This window comes from Panthera leo, chromosome B4 (genome assembly GCF_018350215.1).
Source record: "Panthera leo isolate Ple1 chromosome B4, P.leo_Ple1_pat1.1, whole genome shotgun sequence".
NCBI classification, from domain to species: domain Eukaryota; kingdom Metazoa; phylum Chordata; class Mammalia; order Carnivora; family Felidae; genus Panthera; species Panthera leo.
In genome coordinates, this window is record NC_056685.1 from 77,895,811 (window position 1) to 77,921,237 (window position 25,427).

The following is a 25,427-nucleotide window of genomic DNA, read 5'->3' on the forward strand; positions in this document are numbered from 1 at the left end:
CAAAAATAAATAAACGTTAAAAAAAATTTTTTTTTAAATAATAATGAAAACTAAGTAAGAGTAAGTCGCATATACATAAACTAAAACCCAAGTGTTCTTTGATGTCCATTTGCTCACAGCTAGTGAAAGGACTGGTCCTAGGATCCTCCTTCCTACTTTTTTCTCCACTGTTATTTGTGCCACATCTCTCTTTAAAAACCCACCCTATTGCAGAAGGAAAGGAAGGATGTCACTCAAGATGGGGACTTCTATGACTTGGACCCGATCCCTAAGATGGAATTTATCTGTTAACGCTCTTTGAGGACCAGTAGATAAATGAGCTGAAGTCTTGAATTCATTTCTTTATACTTGTTTTAGAATCAGCTAACGAAGGCAAATATAATTCTTAGCTCGGAGCATTTTTCCCTTTAAAAACAATCAAGTATTTTTCCATGAAGGGAGTATATCAGGAGTACTCGGAAAGGGAAGCAGACTTTTTCTGTCACAAGGCATTGGAGGTGCTAGTGACATTTACTCTGAATTGAGGCTGGAGGAAGCCATTTGGCCACTGGGGATGCTAAGTACTCTGCAGTATTGAAGGCACACCGCACAACAAAGGACTGTTCTGTCAAAACTGCAGTGGTGCCCCTGCAGACGAACATTATCCCACGAGGTAGTTTCAGCCTGGTTCATTTGATGCATAGGACTCAGAAAATGGTCTTCGTCTTCACAGACCCTGCGAGCTGCTGGGAAAACGTACATGATCTTCTTCGTCTTGGTCATCTTTGTGGGTTCTTTCTATCTGGTGAACTTGATCTTGGCTGTGGTGGCCATGGCTTATGAAGAACAGAATCAGGCAACCCTGGAGGAGGCAGAGCAAAAAGAGGCTGAATTCAAAGCAATGTTGGAGCAACTGAAAAAGCAACAGGAAGAGGCACAGGTTGGTGATCGGTGCTTTGCGATATACAGTCCTTCCTGCCAGATCACCGTGACTAAGGCCCTATCTCATTGCCATTGCAGTTGATCTTTTCGAGGCACGTTGTCAAATAGAAGCCATTGATCTGATTAAAATAACCCAAGTGACAACCGCAGATGGCTGGCCCAATTATTCCATTTGTCTTAACGGCCAAATAGTTTGTTAATATGATCTCTACTTGAATTTCTCAGCTGTTTAGTGTTCAACTGCTAGGGTGGCTGGGCGGGGGAAGCAAGTGGCCAGAGCAGTACATAGAGTGCTTCCTATAAGCATAGCCTTTTTGTTGAGGCCATCAGTAGGATCTCCTTCATACATTCTCTGCGATCATGAAAATATTGGTTGCAATTGGAAAGAAGATACAGGTAAAAGAGTAAAATAAAATTTGAAAACCAGTCCAGTGATCCCACCACCCTAACGCTTTGCTTTCTGATTCTTGTCCAAACATACATGCGTTTTTACACCGTTGGGCCCATAATGTGTATAATTTGGTTTCTTAGCATTCATTTTCAGAGTTGTCCAGAAGAAATCTTTTGGTACCAAGAAGGCAGCCACTTTCTTGTCAGAGATACTTCAGAGAATAAATCCCTGAGTTCTTCCCCCTGGGTTCTGCTCTGATTACACAGTGTGTGCCACAGTGTGTGTGGCTGGGTGCCACAATACAGATCAACCAGAAAATGGAGATAGCCAAGTCCTGGCCGCAGTCTCCTCTCCAGGCTGGTTCGCCCTCCTCCTTTTTCCCTGCTTCCCCTATCCGTGGGAAAGGAAATGAACTGCCCTGATTGCTTGGCTCCTTGCAGCTCCAGTTAACTGCTTCTGACTGGCCTGTCACTGTGGCTCCCCCCTCCAGGCGGCAGCGATGGCCACCTCCGCTGGCACCGTCTCAGAAGATGCCATAGAGGAAGAAGGTGAAGAAGGGGTAGGCTCTCCTCGGAGCTCCTCTGAAGTATCCAAACTCAGCTCCAAGAGCGCCAAAGAAAGACGTAACAGGAGAAAGAAGAGGAAGCAGAAGGAGCTCTCTGAAGGAGAGGAAAAAGGGGATCCTGAAAAGGTCTTTAAGTCAGAGTCGGAAGACGGGATGAGGAGGAAGGGCTTTCGGCTGCCAGACAACAGAATAGGAAGGAAGTTTTCCATCATGAATCAGGTAAACTATTTGCACTGGGTCAAATAAGCCTAAGAAATCTCCTTTTCCTAATCTCACTTGATTCTCACATTACCCCCTTTTGCTCTACATTTTCCAGCCCCTCCCCTGCGTCCTCAGGCCTGTCTCTCCATGGTCCGTACTATCCTCTAGAGGGAGCATTGTGGGCGTGTTAGGGCTGTCCTCTGCTCCAGTCCTGCCCTCCCCTCTCTGCTCTGGGCCAGCCCTAGGACCGTGTGATCACCTCTGGCAGCCTTACTGCAGCCGTAAAGTCCCTTTCACACCAGTAGGCCTTCCATTCTACCCCTCTCCTTAAACGTTGGAACATCAGAATTTAGCTTTCAAACATCTCTGTTTAAGAATTGCATGTAATTGTAGGTTAAAGAAAAAAAGAGTCCTGAAACTCTAGGTCACCTTATTTAAGTGTGGCAAATTCTAGTAATTAATTATTCTAGATATATAATGTCATGCTGATAAATTAGCCTATGGTAGGTTAAAAGCCTCCAGTTGTACCCAACTTTGATAAATGGGGAAACTAAGAGAAAGAGAGAGGAGAGGACTTACGGGTAATTACTGAGCATTCTATTACTATAAATACCACCACATAACACCTATTTTTGGATTTCGAAGAACACCACCAAAATCCAATCCTGAGGCCATTAAATTCCCAATTTTAAGGAAATGCTAGAAAGTTAGTCCGGTATGAAATAGATGACAGTTACTGGTCTTCTGGCAGCGTACCCTGTGTCTTTGCTTGTTTCCGAGAGGTGACCATTGTGCCTCTCCCTAACACCTCTCCCCTCCCAGTTCAGCCTCTGCCAGTCCTATTCACTTGATCACAGCAGAATCTCTCGTGTCCATCCCCCGCTTCCCATCCTATTAACTGTATCTTAGTTCATGTGTATTAGTCTGTTCTACCTCAGTTATATCCACTGCGGGTTTGTTTCCTCTGATCATTCTCCCTCTCCTTTATGTTGTATATACTGTCAACAGAGCACTTCCTAAAACAGAGCTATCATTATTCACCACCAAGCAGTTATGGAGTGCCTACCATGCATCAGGGATTATGCTGACTCCCAGAGATTCACGGTGATTAAAACACTGTCCCTCTCCTAAGGAACTTAACAGTGTAGTGGAGTGGCCACCAAAACTTATTTCTATAATACCATGGATGGTTCCATGTTTTTCCGTAATTGAAATAGGCTGGAATGTTTTAGAGGTCACGGGATGTACCGCAACCTGGAGGTTTGGCAAAGACTTTCTCGGGAAGGTTAATAAAGGATAAACAGGAATTAGGTAATGTGTGTGTGTGTGTGTGTGTGTGTGTGTGTGTGTGTGTGTGTGTGTGTATTGATGAGGGAGTAATAGGGCAGAAGAAAGGACATTCCAGGTGGGGAAGAAAAGTATGTTCCAGTTTGGACACCCTATAACCAAGTAGAGAGGTCTTTTAGACACACAGATAATCAAATGACGTCTTTGGGAAGAGGTCCTGAGCCGAGACCTGGTGACTGGAACCTTGAGACTTGATGAGGTACTCAAAGAGGTTGTGTCAGGTGAAGGAACAGTGGCCTAGGGGCTCCATCTCTGATGTTCATGGGCATCGCAGATGGAGCTCATGAAGAAAAACAAATGAACAGTCATGAGAGGTGCTGAGAGAACCAGTTCAGTGAAACCAGGAGAGCACAAAGATTGGAGAAAACAGGCGAGTGGTCAATGGATTGAAAGTTAACAGAAATGCTTCATGAGATCAGAATTGGAAATAAGCACTGGATTTGGCAATATAAGTCACTGAGCACTTTAAAGACACACTTCAGTCCAGGGTAAGGATGGATGCCATATTAAGTGAGAACTGGAGACGATGAGTGTAGACATCTCATAAAAGCTTCTTGAAAGATATGGGTGGAAGGTAAGTATTTTTTATAATCTGTAGTGGGGAGCCCAGAAGAAGGGGAAGTAGAGGTCGAAAATGGAGTCGAATAGAAAAGAAACTGGAGCACAGTCTTGGAAGATATGAAACTAGATAGAGTCTCTAACAGGAAGGGGCTACCTTTTACCCGAAAATGTCAGGACATGCGGGTGTGGATAAGTTTGTAGATAGGGAGTAGGAAGTTGAAGAAGATGACACTGGAATGTCTGTAGTTTGCAGTAATGTAGGAAATTCAAAGTCCTATTGAAGGGAATGAGAGGTTGAGTTTAAAGTTTATTTATTTTCAAGAGAGAGTATGCACACAAACAGGGGAGGGGCAGAGAGAGGGGCACTCTCAGCACGGAACCCGACTTGGGGCACGAACCTGTGAACCGTGAGATCATGACCTGGACCCAGGAGATCATGACCTGAGCCGAGATCAAGAGTCAGATGCTTAACCAATTGAGCCACCCAGGCGCCCCAAGAGGTTGAGTTTAAAGAAATGAGAGGGGTGTTTAAAGAAAATATTGACAGTATAGAATAGTTATTACAAAGAATAGGAGAGGAAATTACCCTAAACAGATTCAATCTATTTACCAACCAAGTGCCAGCCCCTAGTTGGAAATTATAGTGCTCCCCGCTCCTGGCCTTTTCAATCCCAGTCACTGTGCCCTGTCAGCCGCCCTGCACTTAGGCCAGAATGAACTACTAGATGCTTCTCATCTACGAGGTTTGTTTCCTACCCTCAGATTTGCTCCAGGAACCCCCTCTCTAAGATGCTCTATTTTTCTTGCTCTCAGTGTCCACATCATACTTCCTCTTCACATCCTTCTCTCAAAAAACCTTCCCAACCCTCCCCGACTCCACACCTCAGTGGGGATTACCATTTTATCTTTCCATTATGTTTCCTACGTATCTCTTTATGTGTTGCTTTTTACTCCTACTATTCTTTCCTCTCTTAGATAAAGTGCTAAAGGCAAGGCATGCATATGGCTAGTGTTCAGATATTTGTTGGACAGATGAATGGGGGACTTTTATAAATCTGATTTCACCCCTTCTGGGACTTCTTTGTGGCCTAGAGCCATCTCTGTCTCACCTTCACCTCACCTTTCTCCTAGTTCTGCCTCTTTTGGGGAAAAGTATGATTGCAGCTTCATTGTAATCCAACCCTTGTCTTGAGAGCCATCACTGAGCTGGTTAATGAATACCTTAGTGCTGTTATTGAATGGTCTCTGATTAATCTATTGGCTTTAGCAGAGTTGCACTGATTGCTCCCTAGCTCAAAAAATAAAACTGGGCTTCTGAAATGTCCTGCTTTGCATGAAAATGTTCACTTCCTCTAATTTCCCCATCTGAAAAAAAATTGTAGATTCCTAGAGGCCGTGGCTGTCTGCCAAGACTTGCTTAGAAACCCTACATGGAAGTAATATTCTTTGTCCCAGGACTCTTCTGTGGTTTCTCTGATTTTATCTGGAAGAAAGACTAAAACTGAGGCCTAGAGTCGTTAACTTATCTAAGGTTATATGGCTAGTAGGTGTTTCAGTCAAGATTTGAACCAGGTCCTTTGGACCACAGAGCTTGTATTCCTGTACATGACCGTGTGCAGCCACTCCCTCCCCACTCACCTCCACACATCCATGGTCATCTCTTCTGTTGGCTCACCAGTGAACATGGCTTCAGTTCAGTTTCCTGTGTTGCCAGATCTGTAGAGAGCCCTTAAGACACCTGCCCACCCAATCTCCTACTCATTTCTCTATAAAATTACTGCTCTGGTTTTATGGCTTAGGACAGTTTATAAATATTAAGTTGAGTTCAATTATGCACAGTGTTTTAATTTTTCTATTACAGTATTCCTCAAGCTTTTTGGTCTTAAGATGCCTTGATATTCTTTTTTTTTTTTTTTTTTAGAGAGAAAGAGAGAAAGAGTGAGGGATAGAGGGAGAGGGAGAGAATAAAATCCTAAGCAGGCTCTATGCCCAGTGTGGAACCCCATACCTGGCTCAATCTTAGACCCCAGGATCTTGACCTGAGCTACACTTGATCTTAGCCAAAAGGTTGAGAAGTGAATGACCTGAGCTGAAATCAAGAGTTGGATGCTTAACTGACTGAGCCACCCAGCTGCCCCTAGGCTCCCTTAATATTCTTAAAAATTGAAGACCTCAAAGTGCTTTTTTTAAGTGTGCTTTTAATCTATATTAGAAATTAAGAAATTTAATAATTAAATACCTACAATATGTAATTTAATAATTACTATTAAATTAAGAACTTTAAAAATATTAAGCATGTTTATTTACTGATTTACCTAAAAATAATAATGATAGGGGGGCGCCTGGGTGGCTCAGTCGGTTGGGCATCCAACTTCGGCTCAGGTCATGATCTCGCAGTCCGTGAGTTCGAGCCCTGCGTCGGGCTCTGTGCTGACAGCTCGGAGCCTGGAGCCTGCTTCCGATTCTGTGTCTCCCTCTCTCTGGCCCTCCCCCACTCACGCTTTGTCTCACTCTCTCTCTCAGAAATAAATAAACATTTAAAAAAAATAATAATAAATTAAAAAAAAAATAATGATAGGGGCGCCTGGCTGGCTCAATTGATAGAGCATGTGACTCTTGATCTTGGGGTTGTGAGTTCCAGTCCTACACTGGGTGTAGAGATTACTTAAAAAAAAATAGGGGCGCCTGGGTGGCTCAATGGGTTGCACATCCAACTTCAGCTCAGGTCATGATCTCACAGTTCATGGGTTTGAGCTCCCTGTCAGGCTCTGTGCTGACAGTTTGGAGCCTGGAGCCTGCTTCTGATTGTGTGTCTCCCTTTCTTTGCCCCTCCCCCCCCCCCCCCCCCCACACACACACCTCTCTCTCTCTGTCTCTCTCTCTCAGAAATACATAAACATTAAAAAAAAAAGGATATGTTAAAAAAATATGGGGGGTTGACATATTTGAAGGAAATCTAGTTTCATACGGATGTAATTAGAAAAGGGATGGATGGGGCACCTGGGTGACTCAGTCGGTTGAGTGTCTGACTTTGGCTCAGGTCAGGATCTCACTGTCTGTGAGTTCTAGCCCCGCGTCAGGCTCTGTGCTGATAGCTCAGAGCCTGGAACCTCCTTCAGATTCTGTGTCTCCCCTCTCTCTGCCCCTCCCATGCTCATGCTCTCTCTCTGTCTCTCAATAATAAATAAATGTTAAAAAAAAATTAAACAAAAAAGAAAAAAAGAAAAAGAAAAGGGAGGAATAGGGGTGCCAGCGTAGTTCAGTCAGTTAAGCGTCTGACTTCAGCTCAGGTTATGATCTCACAGTTCATAGGTTCGAGCCCCATGTTGGTCTCTCTGTTGTCAGCACGGAGCCTGGAGTCTGCTTCGGGCCCTCTGTGCCCCTCTCTCTCTGTCCTTCCCCTTCTCACTCACTCTCTCAAAGATAAACATTTTTTAAAAATGACAAAAAAAGGGTGGAAAATTTAAAAGCCTTTTCAGATAATTATGAATATTCATCTTTAATGCTATTCCAAAACTCAGCGCAATTACTGTTTTTTCAGTGATTAGTTGCAGTATAGAATTTGAAACTGTAAGTCTGTTACATTAAAATCCTTTGCTGTATTTATCACCATAGATCATTAACTCATGAGTGATTAGTAGCATCATGCATTGATCACTTAGGGAATATCTGTTCATTGAGTTATACACATCTTCCAAGTACTGCCACACACAAGTTTTAAAAATCACATACAGGGGCGCCTGGGTGGCTCAGTCGGTTAAGTGTCCGACTTCGGTTCAGGTCATGATCTCGTGGTTTACGAGTTCGAGCCCCGTGTCGGGCCCTGTGCTGACAGCTCGGAGCCTGGAGCCTGCTTCCGATTCTGTGTCTCCCTCTCTCTCTGACCCTCCCCCCATTCATGCTCTGTCTCTCTCTGTCTCAAAAATAAATAAACGTTAAAAAAAAAAAAATCACATACATTACTATCACTAACAGCTCATAAGAAAAGTCTAAATACTGTGAAACTGTCATGCTTCCAGAGTCCACTCTATACTTGTGAGAAAATGAAAGTGATGAAGATATGATCTTAGTATTGTTATGAAATAGTTTTGACCTCTTGATCCCCCTTAAGAGGGTCACAGGACCCCCAGGAGTCCCTAGACCACATTAAGAACAAGCTGTTTTTCACTGCTTTCTCCTCTAGGGTTTTGATGGTTTCCTGTCTCACATTCAGGTCCTTTATCCATTTTGAGTTTATTTTGGTGAATGGTGTAAGAAAGTGGTCTAGTTTCATCCTTCTGCATGTTGCTGTCCAGTTCTCCCAGCACCGTTTGTTAGAGAGACTGTCTTTTTTCCATTGGATAGTCTTTCCTACTTTGTCAAAGATGAGTTGGCCATACTTTTGTGGGTCCAGTTCTGGAAAAAGTGAAATATGGCATGGACATAGAACATTTAAATCAGTAACTTATCACATCCTAAGGATCCCAGTCATTGTTAAGCCTGGTCCCAACAGACAGCTGGCATGGATACCCTAAAATCCTCAGTTTTTCCATGGAATATGAGGGCCACCTCCTCAAATCGAGAACACCCCATAGCCATTCTGCCGAGCAAACACCTAGACCTAAGGTAGTATTTCTAGTGAGCTGTGATGTGTGAAGCTCCTGGTTGGTGGACAAGAAAGATTTTGAAAACAGAAGGAAGGTAAGGCCCACCCATTTCATAAAGTAGCCTGGATCCCGGGAGTTAATAGAGCCAAGAGTCCTGGGTCATCACTGCAACCCTCTAGCCCAGGGAAACTGAGACCGGTGACAGGCTGGGCTGGCTACCCTCAGGATGTATCTCCTTAGAGAATGGGCTGGAGCAGGATTGAATATTGGGTTCTCTTCTCCCCTTCCACATTTATTACCATCAGCTCTTTTGCCAAGAATGGAACAGGGAACTAAACAGTAAGACATAAATTATTTTCTTTTAGTGTGTACTGTCTCAGGATCCTGATTTCTATGTGTTTGTAGGTCACTAAATTGATCATTATCTTATCACTTTCCTACCGGTTAAGAATAGATCTCCTGTAGTATATATTTCCTACTAGGCTGCAAGGTTTGAGAGGACAGGGACCATGCTATATGTCTTCTTTACAACTGTATTCACATCACTTAGTACACAATAGGTATTTAATGATCATTCGTCGAAGAAATGAAACCTCTTTCCTAATGTGGAGACCTAATGTACCGTGTAGTATGAGCAAAATCACAGATTTAGTCCAGGGAAGCTTGCTATGAGAAGCAAAGCAGTGACCCAGTGCAGGTGTGGGATAATGCTAAGGTGTGGGTGGCTAATTTACAGTATAAAACCCAAGTACCTGTTCATTAAATTAAGCACTGCACCTACGATGTACAAAGCACACCAAGAAAAGATGAATCAGGCAGTGTGACCCTCTGAAGAGCTTGTAGTTCGTCAAAAAGGAGAGCTAGGGGCGCCTGGTTGGCCCAGTCGTTGGAGTGTCCGACTCTTGATGTCGGCTCAGGTTGTGAACCCAGGGTCACGGGATTGAGCCCCGCATTGGGCTCCGTGCTGAGCATGGAGCCTGCTTAAGATTCTCTCCCTCTCTCCCTCTGCTCTTCCCCCATTTGCATGCGCACTCCCTCTAAAAATTGAAAAGAGAGAGAGAGAGAGAGCTAAAAGCATATATACAAAGAACTGTAGCAAAAAGTAGAGCGCAAGTACTGTGAAAGAGAGGCTCCATGCTGTTGAAGGGTGAAGGAAGTTTGTTGAGGAAGAAGGTGAAGGGCTGGACCATGGACAGTAGAGAGAATCTCCACAGCTGGAGGTATAGAAAATAAAGACCTGAAAGCAGCGTGGCTCAATGGTAAGGTCTGTGAAGGGAAAGGGTAAAAGATAAAATGGAAAAAGTAAACTAGAGTCAAAGCTGGGAGGATTGATGAAATTAAGTGTGATCATGGGATTTAACAAAGGAGCCCAAGAGTTCTGGCCTTCTTTCTCTCTAGTGAGCCTTACAAGGAGATACATACGCCGAAGACACTGTTTGTCAACATCTAACACAGAACCTCAGAGTTCTGTGTTCCACTGAACTGAACATGTGGGTGGAAGCTCAAAGATATTTCCCATCCCTCCCTCAGTCCAATCTTGGGATCCTACTGTAGTACTTACGGTTTTTATTTTCTGTATTTTATGATGCTTCGACATTTTAGGAGCCTTGCTAGCTGGGGAGAGAGTGCCCCTCCCAGTGCAGACTTAATTCCTGGACACTGAACAACTTGCCTGGGAGTGTGCCTTTCATATGCAGATGGATCAATCCAAACCCTCATCCCCAACTTTATTTAAAGCTCACATGCCAAGATATACCACACCAGTGTCCCCCCTGCCCGAAATCACTCCAAGGGCCAGGCATTGGGCAGCTAGGACCAGTCCTGTAGCCCAGAGCCTACTGAAATTATTCAAACTGCCCAATCCTGGACTTCTCAGATGTGCCTGCTCTGCCTCACCTGTTCCTGCCAGGGAGACCACCATCCAGGCTCTGAACCATGCTTTTCCCTTGCTCTTCTGCCTCCTAACTGACCCTGCTACCTCCCCAGGAGGCCCTGCATGGCATGGCATGGCGTGGCATGCCCCCTTCTCGTGGGAGCTGTGACTAATAGACTCTTCCAAAGGCAGTTGTCTCTGTGTCTGTCACCTTACCGTTTTTCATTAGAACAAAATCATATGTACAATAGGAAGGCACTGCCTTTGGCATAGAACATTGCCCTGAGGTATAAAAATTGAGGGGCAGGGGGGATGCCAAACAAAGAGACAATTGAAAATATTTGGGTCTTTAAGTTTTCTTTAACCAAGGAAATTTAAATCCATTGTAAGACTTTCTGAATTTATCTGTCTTATACTCAGGGCTGTTGAGATGTTTTAAAATCAGGAATTGGATGGATGTCACTGGGATATATATTACTACATTTATTTAAAAGGAAAAATAAGGGGGCGCCTGGGTGGCTCAGTCGGTTAAGCGTCCGACTTCGGCTCAGGTCATGATCTCATGGTCCGTGAGTTCAAGCCCTGCGTCAGGCTCTGTGCTGACAGCTCAGAGCCTGGAGCCTGTTTCAGATTCTGTGTCTCCCTCTCTCTGACCCTCCCCCGTTCATGCTCTGTCTCTCTCTGTCTCAAAAATAAATAAATGTTAAAAAAAATTTTTTTTTTAAATAAAAAGAAAAATAAGGTCTGGGGTGCCTAGGAAACTTAGTTGGTTAAGTGTCCGGCTCTTGGTTTCGGCTCAGATCATGATCTCACGTCTGTGGGTTCAAGCCCGGCATTGGGCTCTGTGCTGACGGCATGGAGCCTGCTTGGGATTCTGTCTCCCTCTTTCTCTGCCCCTCCCCTGCTTGCTCTTTCTCTCAAAAATAAATGGATAAACATTAAAAATTTTTTTAAATTTTAAAATGGAAAAATAAGGTCATAATTTTCAAATTAAAAAAAAGTCTGAGTTGGTCAAGTGGTTTGACAGTAAGGACTGGCTTTGCTAATTGTATCATATAGTGGGTATTTTTATAAATGAAACAAGCTAAATCTGTGGCTTTAAGGTTTTGATGAAAATATCTTGAAGGCATGTGATAAGATAAAATTATTTTATTAAAAAACTAATATTGGAAAAATTAATGTTGGCAGTGATATATTGAAAGTAATGATATTTTGATTATTCCACCTTTTTCTTTTGGGTTAGATAAGGTTCCTTTAAGAAAAAGAATAACCCCTGTAAGAGTAACCCATATAATTATTAATAAAAACTTAAGCCTTTTTTGGTATCCTCAGAAAACAAGACATGGAATATTTCTAACAACTAGGTAACAAATTTGGCAAGTTGGTTGGTTTATAGTTCTTTGCTTCCAATAAAGTTGAAAGACTACCTAATTTGACTGTCAGCTGATTAAGATAAATTTTGCTAACAGCTTACTATGTGATTTTGGAATATAATTTGTAAGGAGTTCAAAGAATTGAGTGACATTGCTACAATAAAATTCTTCTGTTCCCAGATACTATTTGTGTGAATAAGGTTTTTGAGCTCTTAAAATCTAATATTAGAAAGGGAAGGGAGGGTTGATGTTGAGCCATGTTTGATTCTAGTAATAAATAATACAAATATTTCAACCCCCGAAACACCAATTTTAAAAACTCATTAGGAGATACATTTTAATAAAATACCCTTTTTAAGCTTAATAATTACTTATAAAATGTATACTTATGAGCTGTCAGCACAGAGTCCGACATGGGACTCAAACCCATGGACCGCGAGATCATGACCTGAGCTGAAGTTGGATGCTCAACCGCTGAACCACCAAGGCGCCCTATATTTATATATCTCAATCAATTTTAATAATAAGAATTATAATAAAAAATCAATCCAGGAGAATTTTTTTATGTTTATTTCGAGAGAGAGAGAGAGTATATGCTAGGAGGGGAGGGGAAGAGAGAGAGAGGGAAAGAGAGAAAGAATCCCAAGCAGGCTCCATGCTGCCAGAGCAGAGCTGGACTCTGGGCTCGAATTCACCAACTGTGAGATCATGACCTGAGCTGAAATCAAGAGTCAGATGTTTAATGTACTGAGCCACCCAGGCGCCCCAATCCAGGAGAATTTTTAAAAATTCTTAGAGACTCAGGATCACAGGAAAATTTTCAAATTTTAAGTACAGTTATTTATAATTTTTTGTTGCAGAAAAGTATTCAAAGGTGATCAGTAAAATGCGGTAAAGCATATCAATATGCATTAGCACACAATTCTCTAGGGAATATGGAAGGGAAGTATGAGATGAAGGAGAAAAAGAAATGAGGAAAAATTTGTAAATGGTAAATAAAAGTTTCATTTCAAGATGTCAGCGCTGGGAATTATATAATTTACAAATATTTAAACTTGTGATAAAAAAAAATGTTGACTTTAAAATGGAATAGGAGGAGAGCCCTAGGTGGGTCAGTCAGTTAAGCATCTGACTCTTGATTTTGGCTCAGGTCATGATTTTAAAGATGATGGACTCAATCCCCACCTGCCCCCTCCAGCTCCCCCCCCACTCCCCCCCCCCCCCAGCACAGAGCCTGCTTGGGATTCTCTCTCTGCCCCTCCCCTGCTCACATTCTGTCTCTCTCTCTTTCTCTCTCTCAAAATAAATAAACTTTTAAGTTTAAAATGGAGTAGAAGGAAACATACATAATATTCAACTGAACAAAAGCTACTTCAAGACTATTGTTGGCATACTACTTATCTCCGGGGCATGTACTCATTGACAGAATAGCACTTTTGATAATGATAGAGCACTTTTAAATTCTCTCCTTTTTGCCACGTGTGGCTTGGAGTCTAACTTGAGTAAAGGCACACTTCAGGTGAGCTCATAGTACTGCGAAATAGACACACCGATGTCTTTCCCCGTGGTTAGCTACATAGAGCACGGGATAAAAGCATCGTTGTAATGCATGGCCAAATAGGAGTAGAATTTGTGTACGGCTACCTGCTCAAAGCCAGATGCATCTCAAGGGTATGGGGCAAGAAGTGAGTGATTATGGGTGTGGACAGTGGTATAAACGCAACCTCCAGAAAAGTGCTCTCTGGAAACACGTGTGTTCTCATACCAGGAATGCAAGGGTAGGGCCGGGAGGGGGAGGCAAACCGCCCTTGCTGGGCCTGTACGGGTCAGCCTCCCGTCTCACGCCGTCTCTTGTGTGTGTCTCTCTCTCTCTCTCTCCTCTCTCTCTCTCTCTCTCTCTCTCTCTCTCTCTCTCTCTCTCTCTCTCTCTCTCTCTCTCTCCGCCCCTGCAGTCACTGCTCAGCATCCCGGGCTCGCCGTTCCTCTCCCGCCACAACAGCAAAAGCAGCATCTTCAGCTTCCGAGGGCCCGGGCGGTTCCGCGACCCGGGCTCGGAGAACGAGTTCGCGGACGACGAGCACAGCACGGTGGAGGAGAGCGAGGGCCGCCGGGACTCGCTCTTCATCCCGATCCGGGCCCGCGAGCGCCGCAGCAGCTACAGCGGCTACAGCGGCTACAGCCAGGGCAGCCGCTCGTCGCGCATCTTCCCCAGCCTGCGGCGCAGCGTCAAGCGCAACAGCACGGTCGACTGCAACGGCGTGGTGTCCCTCATCGGCGGCCCCGGCTCCCACATCGGCGGGCGGCTCCTGCCAGAGGTGAAAATAGATAAGGCAGCTACCGATGACAGTGTAAGGAAGTAAACACATAGACCGAGGCTAGGCATGGCAGTCTTTCCCGCGCCCTCCTCTCTTCTCTCCGGTCCGGCCGCTCGCTCCCACGCGCTGTCCCCACTCTCTAGACTCCTGTCCCCACTGCCCCCCACCGTTTCTGTCTTCTCCCACCTGCTTTGTTTCTGTTGTTCTCTTCCGCCCCTCCTTCTCCCTTTTACTTTATTCCCTGCTCTGTTTCCCCCCACCCATCCCCTCCCTCCTTGTTTCGGACTACTGCCCTTCCCCATCCCCTCTTGGCTTTACTTTACCTCTTTCTCTTTCTCTCCATCTTTGCAAGTCTCTGTTAGCCTACCTGTATTCCTTCCCCCGCCCCACCGCACCCCCCCCACCTGCTTTGACTGAATGCCTCTGGCCAGCGGATCCTGCCCGGATGGAATGAGAATGGCATCCTGCCACCACCAATGACCAAGTCTGAGCCGGTTTGGAACTACCATCGCTTCTCTCCCTCCCATGTCCTCTCCTTATAGGGAAACAGCCTGGAATTTAAAGCTTTTATCTTTCTATTAAAAAAAACAAAACAAAACAGCAATATAGTTCAGAATAATTTTCCAAGTCTCCTCTGTAAGAATGAGGTGTGATTTTTCCAAAGAGGAATGTGCATACATGATGCTGTCGGCAGGAGGTTCGCACCGGGGAGAACCAGGCAAGGAGAGGTTAGGGAAGCCAGTGCAGAACTGGAGCTAGACATTCAAAAGCATTTGAAATGGAAAGAAATCAAAGGAGGGGGAAAGTGGGAGGTTGGGGCAAGAACACATGGTGCATGGGGGAGGAAGAAAAAGGGAAGCAAAAGATGAATTTTAAATGTAATCAAATGTCAGGCTCTGGAGGAGCTGCATATAATAGCTTCAGAAAATCACTTGTCGAGGGGTTTGGATAATGGCTCCCCTCTTTGGGAAAAGCCATCTCCTAACACTCCTTTAAATTCTAAGCTGTTTATACCTTCTTTCTAGTTTTAAATTCTTATAACCTCAGCGATCCCAATCCTCTGTACCTCTAACTCCTTAACCTCCCTCAGTCCTTCCTTAGCTGGCATAGACTCCTTGAGATGGCATGCCAGTCCGTCTTGTCCTAACACTTCAGTTTCCTCTAACACAGCACGGAGACAGCCGGTCCTTTAATTAGCATGATGCATGTGTGGAGGAAAAGTGGACAAAGTGGAATTATCCACAGTGATCTGTTTTTAACGTTTCTGGATGCCTGTTGACCGTACAGATAAAAATTCAAAAAGCAGTTAGGATGTGTTTGACACTGTCTTTTCTCTCCTGCCTTTTCATTTCATAGTAAAATAACTGCCCGTGCTACACACACACACACACACACACACACACACACACACACATTTGTATAGCTCTTTAGAAGTGACAAATTACTTTTACATTCATTATTTAATTTGCTCTGAATAAAAATTCTGTAAGGCTGGCAAAGTGAAGCTCATTATCCCTGGTTTTAGACGGGGGGTAGTTTCAGAGAATTTGGGCTCCTTAAGGTCACATAGCTCATTATTGATAGAGCCAGAGTCTTAGGGAAAACTCAATCTTCCATTTCTCAGTTCATTTTAGTGTCTTCTCTGTATAGCCACATGGCCATTTTTCTTCAAGAAAACTGTTTATTTAATATCAACTATGGTAGGAACAATAATAATAACAAACAGTGGTTCCAAAATTCCCCCAAAACCAGGTAGTTGGCCAAAATAAATATTATAGACGTGATTATCTTTACTTTAAATGTAATTTTTGATTGTCCCTAATTCTATATCTAGAAGTAAATATTTACGGTCTGTTATTAGACAGTTACATTATCTGAAAAAAACAAGGTAATGTGTCAACAGATAACGAGGGTTGTGTCAGCATGGACAGTACAGTTCTGGCAACTCAAATGTTAAAAACCAAATTTATTTCTGATATCCTGGCTTTTTTTTTTTTTTTTTTAATATTTAAGCCAAATCATACATCTTGCTTTTTTGTTGAAAAGAAGGTATAGAAAAGGTATCCAGGAAGGAGGAGATTGAACTTCAAGCTGAAGGCACATGAGCAGATTTGGGGGTTTTGTTTTTGGTTTCCTGGCAGCTTCTGTTAGACTGTGTGGGAAAAAAACTTGAGAGGCAGTTGAGCAGATGGCTGTGGAAGCAAGGCTCTGTGCACTGCCTTACGTTGTGGCCTCCACAGAGTGCTGCCTTTGGAGTTTTGGGGGGCCTGCACACTCCACCCCCTGTAGGCCCTTAGGAGATTCTTTGCTGTGGTCCCAAGCGATGATGGTGACAGATTTGAGGATTCCCAAGGCCAGGAGGGCAGATCCCAAAGAGGCAGGAAGATAAGATAGGCACGACTATTTCATTCCCAAAGGCTTCATAACCAGGAAAAGCTGTATTGTTAGAAGCCATAAAGAAGTGCTTCTCAGCTGTTGATGGCGTGGGGATATGTGTAAGTTATAATAATAGGCCAAAAAGACACAATAAAACAAACCCAGACTGCATAGACCGCGTGTGGTATGATATCGGATCTATAGAAAGACAAACTACACACAGAAAGAGGATGACTAATCAGAAGTTAACCGTGGTTGCCTTTAGGAGGGGAAATTATCGGTGGCTTTTTTTTCCCTTACTCTTTTGTGTTCTTTACGGCTTTCTACAATGACATAATAATTATAGCTACCATATGGGTTCTTGCTATAGTATGCTAAGCACTTAAATATATGCACGATCTCATTTAATTCTTATAACCATCCTATTTGGTAGGTGGCTTTATCCTGTTAAACAGATGAGGTTCAAAGCCTTAGTGACTCGTGGCAGTGGAGCTTGAACCAAGGTCTTCCTGATTAGCTCCTTTGGGAAGTGGGGAAAAAAAAAACATTTATCATTTATCTTAGAGGAATGCAATATATTACTAATGTTGTATGCAGCCCAGGCCACATGAGCAACAAATACCTCCTTAGGCTAAGATGTAGCAATTCTTACTGTCAAGGAGTAAAGATTCTGCAGTGACTGTCTGGTGATTGTGCGGATTTTTCATGAGAGGATTAATAAACTAAGATGTTTTATGTGGTGGCAGGGGGGGGCGGGGGGGAGAATCACGTTTGGGATGTGACTCCAGCCATGGATTGATTTGCCTGCGCCTGAACCACAAGAGTGCTTCCCAATGTGTGCTCATGCTTTGTGGAGCATTGCAGGAGCTGCTGAGGCCCAAAATTTCAATGGTTTGGGAGTTTTCACTTTTGCTTTCTGCTGAAGCAGAGGATGAGGGGACTTTTCCCATGCCTTCATCTCTAAGCTGGAAAAGTAGGTGAGAATCTCACCACTCATAGAGAAAGCAGGTGCTGCTGACAATCCAAAAATCAGACGTAACTCAGAAACCCTGTTGTATTAGCTTACAAATATATAAGTATTAACTCATTTAACGCCCACAGCTGATAGACACTGCTGTTGTCTGCATTTCACTGAGGAGGTAACCAAGGCTTAGAGAAATAAAGTGGCTTGTCCAAGATCACACAGTAAGCGGCAGACAGAATTAGGGCTTGAGTGCAGGCAGTCTGGCTCCTGAGCACTGGCCAGTAACCAGTGTGCTGCACCAGCTCTAAAGCCTGAGTCCTTCAGTTTATTTACTGATGTGATCCTGGGAAATTAACATAACCCCTCTAAGCCCATTTCCTTATCTGTGAAAAAGAGATAAAAGGACCTTTGCTAAAGGGCAATCGTAAAGATTAAATGCAATAACATTTATAAAATGTGAAGCATATTATTTGGTCCATTCTTGGTGTTCAGAAGCCAGTTTCCATTTCTTTCCCTCCACTCTTTTGGCCTTTTTAGTCCTGAGATGTGGACGTTAGGATTTCTACTGAATTGCTTGACTTGGAGAGGGTTGTATTCCTTCTAAGGAATACCTTAAAGATCCTTTGTCTGAGAAGAAATTATTGTACAACTATTTTAAAGCAGATTACTACAGGGGTGCCTGGGTGGCTCAGTCGGTTAAGCTGATGGCGTGGGGCCTGCTTGGGATTCTCTCTCTCTCCCTCTCTCTGTCCTTCCCCTGCTCGCGCACTTGCTCTTTCTCTCAAAATAAATAAACATTAAAAAAATAAAGCGCTCTAAATTTTAGTTCCAAGAAAAAGGTAACTACCTGATAAATTTCCATTCATGTATTTCCATGGGAAGGCGATTTAGTTGTGCTTCCTTGGGCAGATCTGTAGAAATGTGGGCAAAATCTGCCATCTGCAGGTGTTATAGGATATCTCTTTGAGAAGTACAGCTACAATTGAGGAGGTTGGAAGTCAGTGGCTAAATGTCGTAATAAACTTTGCATTTGGGTTGAGAGAAATGGAACAAATTTGCACTGAGTTTCACTTTCAAAGAATGTAATTGAGGCTCTTTGTTGCTTCCTCTGTTACTGATAGTTTTACATGAAACCTCCTTAGAGGCTGAGTTCCAAAAAAGGCAGAAGCTCCTGACTTTAAAACGTTGTGAATTCTCCTCTTTTCCTCCCCAACAAAGTGAGACCAAACAAACAAACAAAAGAAATAAACGCCTCCACTCACAGGAATAAAAAATGACCTGAGGAGATAGGGAAGGGGAAGGAAAGAGTATGTGATCTCTCCTCTGGTCCTCGGGTCTCAGCATGGTTGAAGGAGGAAGCCCTCTCCCTACCTCCCAAGTGATAAGAATTGAGTAGCTAAGCCAAGAGCAGAGACATCCCTGACAGAATCCCGAGGAGATTCTGCAGTCAAATGCTCTACCACTGAGCTATACCCTCCCCCCCCCCCCCCCACTATCCCAAGAAGATTCTGGAGGAAGGGTTCCTCTGAAGCTGCTGTACATGGGAGAGCCTTCAGTTGGCTAGAATCTGGCACAAGAAACAATAGCCAACAGCACTGATGGGAATGTAAAATGGTATGACTGCTTTGGAAAACAGTGGCGGATTCTCAGAAAAATTAAACATAGAGTTACCATATGATCCTAGGTAAAACTGAAAACAGGTGTTCACACAAAAACTTGTACATGAATATTCATAAAACCATTATTCATAATAGCCAAAAAGTGGAAGCAACCCAAGTGCCCATCAACTGAGGGATGGATAAATAAAATGTGGCATGTCCCTATTATGGAATATCATTCGGCCATAAAAGGGAACAAGGTATAGTTACATGCCACAGCACGAATGAACCTTGAAAACATTATGCTCAGTGAAAGAAGCCAGGCACAAAAGGCCACATATTACTGTATATGGTTCCATTTCAGTTTTTTTGTAATGTTTTTATTCATTTTTGAGAGAGACTGAGAGAGCATGAGCAGGGGAGGGGCAGAGAGAGGGACACAGAATGGGAAGCAGGCTCCAGGCTCTGAGCTGTCAGCGCAGAGCCCCGTGTGGGGCTTGAACCCACGAACTGCAAGATCATGACCTGAGCCAAAGTCAGACGCTTAACCAACTGAGCCACCCAGGTGCCCCCACATGGTTCCATTTATATGAAATGTCTAGAAGAGATAGATCTATAGAGACAGAAAATAGGGGGATTGGCTGCAAACAGGTACTGTGTTTTTCTTTGGTATGATGGAAATGTTCTGGAATATACTGTAAATATACTAAAAGCCACTGAATTGCACACTTTGAAACCATTAAAATGGGGAATTTTATTGTAATGTGCATTTTATCTCAATGTTGTAAAAGTTGAAAAGAGAAACAACAGCCCAGACTTTCAGTCCCAGCTTTCAAAACCTCACCCGGGGAGGAGGGATTTCAGGAACTACCCATCCATCTTGGATTCCTGTGTACCCTGGTTTACTTACTACAGATTTATTTTTCTCTGGATACTGTCTTAGCCCCCAGTTAGTGCTTAGCACTTTGAAGTGATGTTCTTCATAAGTAGTTTTAGTTTGTATCATCTCAGGCAGCTAACAGTGATGAACACATGTTTGCTCCCTCTCTCTCCATTAATCAGTCACATCTGATGAATACAAAGAGGCTGCGTGTTCTGACAATGACCAGGCCATATATAAAATAGGACTTTCACCCACGACGTGCCCGAGAAACCAGCCCCCTTATCTCTGATAAACAACCCAGGCAGCCAGCCTGCCGTAAGTCACACTAGTAAGGAAGCCAGTCTGCTATCTCTTGTGACAATCCAGGAAGGTATGATACCTTCTATAACAATCAGCCCCAGGTGGTCAGGGCTTGATTAATAACTGATGAGTTCCCTAATTTTTGTTTCTGTGTTCACCTTCGGACCCACCCGAGAAAGCCAAATATGCACCCCTAATCAGTCACCTAGGATGCCTTGCTTCTAGTTAGCCCAGCTGCAGCGCCCTCATGCCAACAGCCTTGAAGTCCAGGCACACCTGAAGCCTTCCCTTTTTTCCACGCGAAAGCTTTCCCACTCCCCTGCCTGCCTTTGCATCTCTGGTGAAACGCATGTGATGGTGGCTGACTCCCCATCTTAAGCTCAGAATAAATAGCCTTTGCTTTTCTCACTTGGTTGATCTTCCTTTATTTCCATAATACAAATAACATTTTCTACGCATTTACACACTCTTTCGTATTCTTTCTCAAAGGAATTCTACTGCACGATCAATATCGCAATAGTACACTGGGTAACCCCCACCCAAGAGTTACCAAAGGTGTGGGAACAAAGGTGGTGGAGCAGGAGCTGTCTGGCCAGCTGAGAATTGTCCCCTAAACCCCTTTGTACCACAAGACTCTCCCAGAAAAGTACATTTTCCTACTCGATCCCCTCACCTCTCCGAGCAGCCTCTTCTGACATGTATCAACACAGATTAGTTTGCTTTCATTTTCGAGGACTCGTGCGGTATGTCTTTTTTATTTGGCTTCTTTCACTCAACAAGATGTTTTTTTGAGATACATCCATGTTGGGTATCAGTAGTTTATTTCTTGTTATTGATGAGTATTGATTGATTGGGTCCTTCATTGTATAAGTACACTCCAAATTGTTAGTCCATGTTCCTGTTGATGGACGTTCACGTTGTTTCCAGTTTTCAGTAGTATGAAGAAGCTTGCTGAGAGCATTCTTGTGCAACTCTTTTGGCAGATAAATGGTTTCATTTATATTGGATAACTACCTCAGAATGAAATTCCTGGGTCATATGGTAAATGTATGTCCAGCTTTGCGAGAAACTGCCAAACAGCTCTCCAAAACAGTTACACTATTTGTTTTTAATAGTCCTACCAACAGTGTATTAGAATTCCAATTGCCCCCCATCCTAGCCAACATTTGGTGATATTAGTCTTTGTTTTAGCATTTGAGTAGGCATAAACTGTTGTCTTACTATGCTTTTAATTTGCATTTCCCTGCTGATTAATGACGATGTGCATCTTTTCATGTATTTACTGGCTTCTCATAGATCTTTCATTAAGTTGCTTATTTAAATCTTTTGCCCATTTCGATTTTTTTATATGTTATGGATACAAGTCCTTTATCAGATACATAACCTTTTAATTTTGATGACATCCAATGTATCAGGTTTTGTTTTTTTTTTTCTTCTAGGAAAATTTGCCATTACCCCAAATTGTGAAGTTATTTTCTTCTCTAAATTTCACAGTTCTGGGTTTTACATTCAGGTCTCTGATTCAGCTCAAGTTAATTTTTGTGTATGAAATTAGGAGTTGATTTGGATGAATATCTAGTTTTTCAGTACTGTTTGTTAAAAAGACTTTTTGGGGCGCCTGGGTGGCTCGGTTGATTAAGCGTCCAACTTCAGCTCAGGTCATGATCTCATAGTTCGTGACTTCGAGCCCCTCGTTGGGCTCTCTGCTGTCAGTACACAGCCCACTTCGGATCCTCTGACAGCCTCTCTCTGCTCTTCCTCTGTGTGTGTGCACACTCTCTCTCCCTTTCTTCTCTCTCTCTCAAAAAGTAAAACATTAAGAAAATGTATTAATACAAAAAAAAGACTTTCCTTCCTTCACTGAACTGACTTGGCATCTTGGTCAAAAATCAACTGATGTACATGTTTGGGTCTGTTTCTGGATTCTGTTCCGTTCCCTTGATCTATTTGTTTATGCTTATAACAATACTACGCTTGTCTAATTACTGTAACTTTATAGTCTTGAAATGAGATAGCATAAGCCTTCCAAACAAAAAATATTTTAAAGATCATGAAACAATCTCTTAAGAGATTAATTTGCTTTTCAGATCTTTTTAAAAAGATTATTTTGCTATTTTTTGCTATTATTTTGCTATTTTGCTAGATTCTTCACGTGTCTTTATATATTTTAGAGTCTTTTTTTTTTTTTTTTTTTTTTTTTTGGTCAGTTTCTTCAGAAGAGCCTAGAATTTTTATAGTGATTGCACTGAATCTATAGGTCAATTTGGGAATAATGGGCATCTTAATTATATTGAATCTTTCAATCTGTGAATGTGGTTTTATTCTCGTTTATTAAAGTCTTCTCAAGTTTCTCTCAGCAAAGTTGTATAATTTGTAGTGGAGGTCTTACCCATCTTCCATTAGATTTATTCCTTGGTATTTGTAGTATTTGATACTGTTGTAAAAGGTATAATTTAAAACCTTTTTATTTTCAGGTATTTGTTGTCAGAACATAGAAATACAGTTAGTTTTTGAATGCTATGACCTTATAAATTAACATCTCAGTTCTATTAGGTCTTTTTGTTGCAAATTTCATAGGGATTTTACATGCACAATAATATTTTCTGTGACTAACAGCAACTGCAACCTTTATGCTTTTTATTTATTTTTCTTGCTTTATTGCACTAGCTAGGACTTCAGATACAAAATGCATAGAAATGATGAAAGCAGATATTCTTCCTTGTTTCCATTATTCGTGGGAAAAGATTTAATGTTTCAGCAAGAATTATAATGTTGGCTATAGGTTTTCATAGATGTTCTTTATCAGATTGGAACTGCCATGTTCTATTTGTGGCTTGCTAAGAAATTTTATTATGCAGAGGTGTTGAATTTTATCAAATGTTCTTTTACTGCATTTGAGATAATCAGATATTTTTTTCTCTTTTATTCCGCTAAAGTGATGAATGACATTGACTTTTTTTTTTCTGACGTGAAACTAGCTTTCCTGGGATAAATCCTGTTGGTCATGATGTATTATCTTCGTATATATTGACGGGTTCTATTTTCTCAAGTTTTGTTAAGGATTTCACATCACCGTTCATGAGGAATATTGGTCTCTGATTTTCTTTTGTTGTAATGTTTTTTGTTAGGTTTAATATCAGGGTTATGTTAACTTTATAAAACAGGTTGAGAAGTATTCCCTTCTCTATTTTCTGAAAGAATTGGTATTAGTATTGGTATTATTTCTTCTGTAAATGTTTGATAGAATTCACTTGTAGAGATATCTGGACTAGAGTTCTCTTTATTGTAAGGTTTTTTTAATTAACAATTTCTAATGTGGGCTATTTAGATTTTCTGTTGCTTCTTCTATCAGTTTTGATAAGTTGTATTTTGATAAGTTTGTTCATTTTATCCAAGGTGATATGACTTGAAGTTGTTGGCAATTATTCTTCCTTTGCTTTTTTTTTTTTTTTTTTTTTGTTAGGTTAGCCCACTTAAATTTTTGGGTTTATTTATTATGATACTCTATCTTATTATACTCTGACTACTATAAATATTGTACAGAAGCCTCCTTTCTTACGATGGTTCAGCTTAAAATTACGATATATTCTTATTATCCCAATAATGCCTGTAGGAGTTGTAGTAATGTCCCCATTACTATTCCTGAAAATAATAATTTGTGTTTTCTATCTTTTTTTCTTCGTCAGTCTTGCTAGAGAATTATCAATTTTATTAATCTATTTTTAAAAAACAACATTTGCCCTTTGTAATCGTCTATTGTTTGTCCATTTACTAATTCATTAATCTCCACTCTTATTTTTATTATATTCTCTCCTCTACTTACCCACAGTTTAATTTGATCTTTTTCTTATTTCTTAAGGTGGAAATTTAGAGCATTGATTTTACGTCTTTTATAGCAGTTAGTGCTGTAAAATTTTCTCAAACCATGGTGTTAGCTGCATCCCATAAATCTTAATGGATTATTTTCATTATCATCAAAGTATTTTCTAATTTCCTTTGTGATTTTAGCTTTGATCTGTGGACTTTTAGAAGTCTGTTGTTTCATTTATAAACCTAAGGGGATTTTTCTGGATGTCTTACTGCTACCACAAGATTTTTCAGTGGAACCAGTTCCTTGGATCTGTGGTAGACGCTGTAGCCTGTGTAAAAAGGTGACATAATGAATTCTCTTTTTACCCTGTAAGGTTCCCTAAGTATGATCTTTGAAACTTCCTTTTCTTGGTGTCTTTTTTATTTCTTTTTTGAAACTTAAGATATGTTCTATAACATGCCTTAGTATGGAACGAATTTTAATGTTGTTATAGAGGTTGTCACCACATATCCCTGTTACAGTTTATTTTCATTTTACGTAGAAAGATATAAATAATCATTGTTCCATCTTAATACTAAGTTTGGGGATAAACTTCTCTTTATGTGGAGTTTTTAATCCAAGCTAAAAATTATTTTAGCTTTCAAATAGATACCACTAAATAATAATCTAATGATTTGACTAGTTCCTTTAGACAGCATTTTTATTAACTTTGTTTAAGGTTAATGTTACTAAAGTCTCAAGAATTTATCTCTTGTTATATCCAGCAAGTCCAGAAAACAGTAAGATATACTTAGAATCAAAGCAATTTTTTTAAATATGTGAAATTTATTGTCAAATTGGTTTCCATACAACACCCAGTGCTCATCCCAAAAGATGCCCTCTTCAATACCCATCACCCACTCTCCCCTCCCTCCCACCCCCCATCAGCCCTCAGTTTGTTCTCAGTTTTTAAGAGTCTCTTATGCTTTGGCTCTCTCCCTCTCTAACCTCTCTCTCTTTTTTTTTTTCCTTCCCCTCCCCCATGGGTTCCTGTTAAGTTTCTCAGGATCCACATAAGAGTGAAAACATATGGTATCTGTCTTTCTCTGTATGGCTTATTTCACTTAGCATCACACTCTCCAGTTCCGTCCACATTGCTACAAAAGGCCATATTTCATTCTTTCTCATTGCCACGTAGTATTCCATTGTGTATGTAAACCACAATTTCTTTATCCACCCATCAGTTGATGGACATTTAGGCTCTTTCCATAATTTGGCTATTGTTGAAAGTGCTGCTATAAACATTGGGGTACAAGTGCCCCTATGCATCAGCACTCCTGTATCCCTTGGGTAGACTCCTAGCAGTGCTATTGCTGGGTCATA

The 25,427-nt window shown here is 41.8% G+C and overlaps 1 protein-coding gene across 2 annotated transcripts in view; it reads left to right on the forward strand.

Annotated features, from left to right (window-relative positions):
- SCN8A (sodium voltage-gated channel alpha subunit 8) overlaps positions 1–25,427 on the forward strand; it is a 119,195-nt gene that overhangs the window by 45,748 nt on the left and 48,020 nt on the right. The window contains exons 9-11 of one of the 2 annotated variants that reach the window (XM_042946586.1): positions 713–919; positions 1,803–2,096; positions 13,771–14,133. In XM_042946586.1, the coding sequence (XP_042802520.1) occupies positions 713–919; positions 1,803–2,096; positions 13,771–14,133 (864 nt within the window). Of the gene's footprint in view, positions 1–712; positions 920–1,802; positions 2,097–13,770; positions 14,167–25,427 lie in introns of both variants that reach the window. The other variant, XM_042946587.1, reaches the window with a different exon arrangement.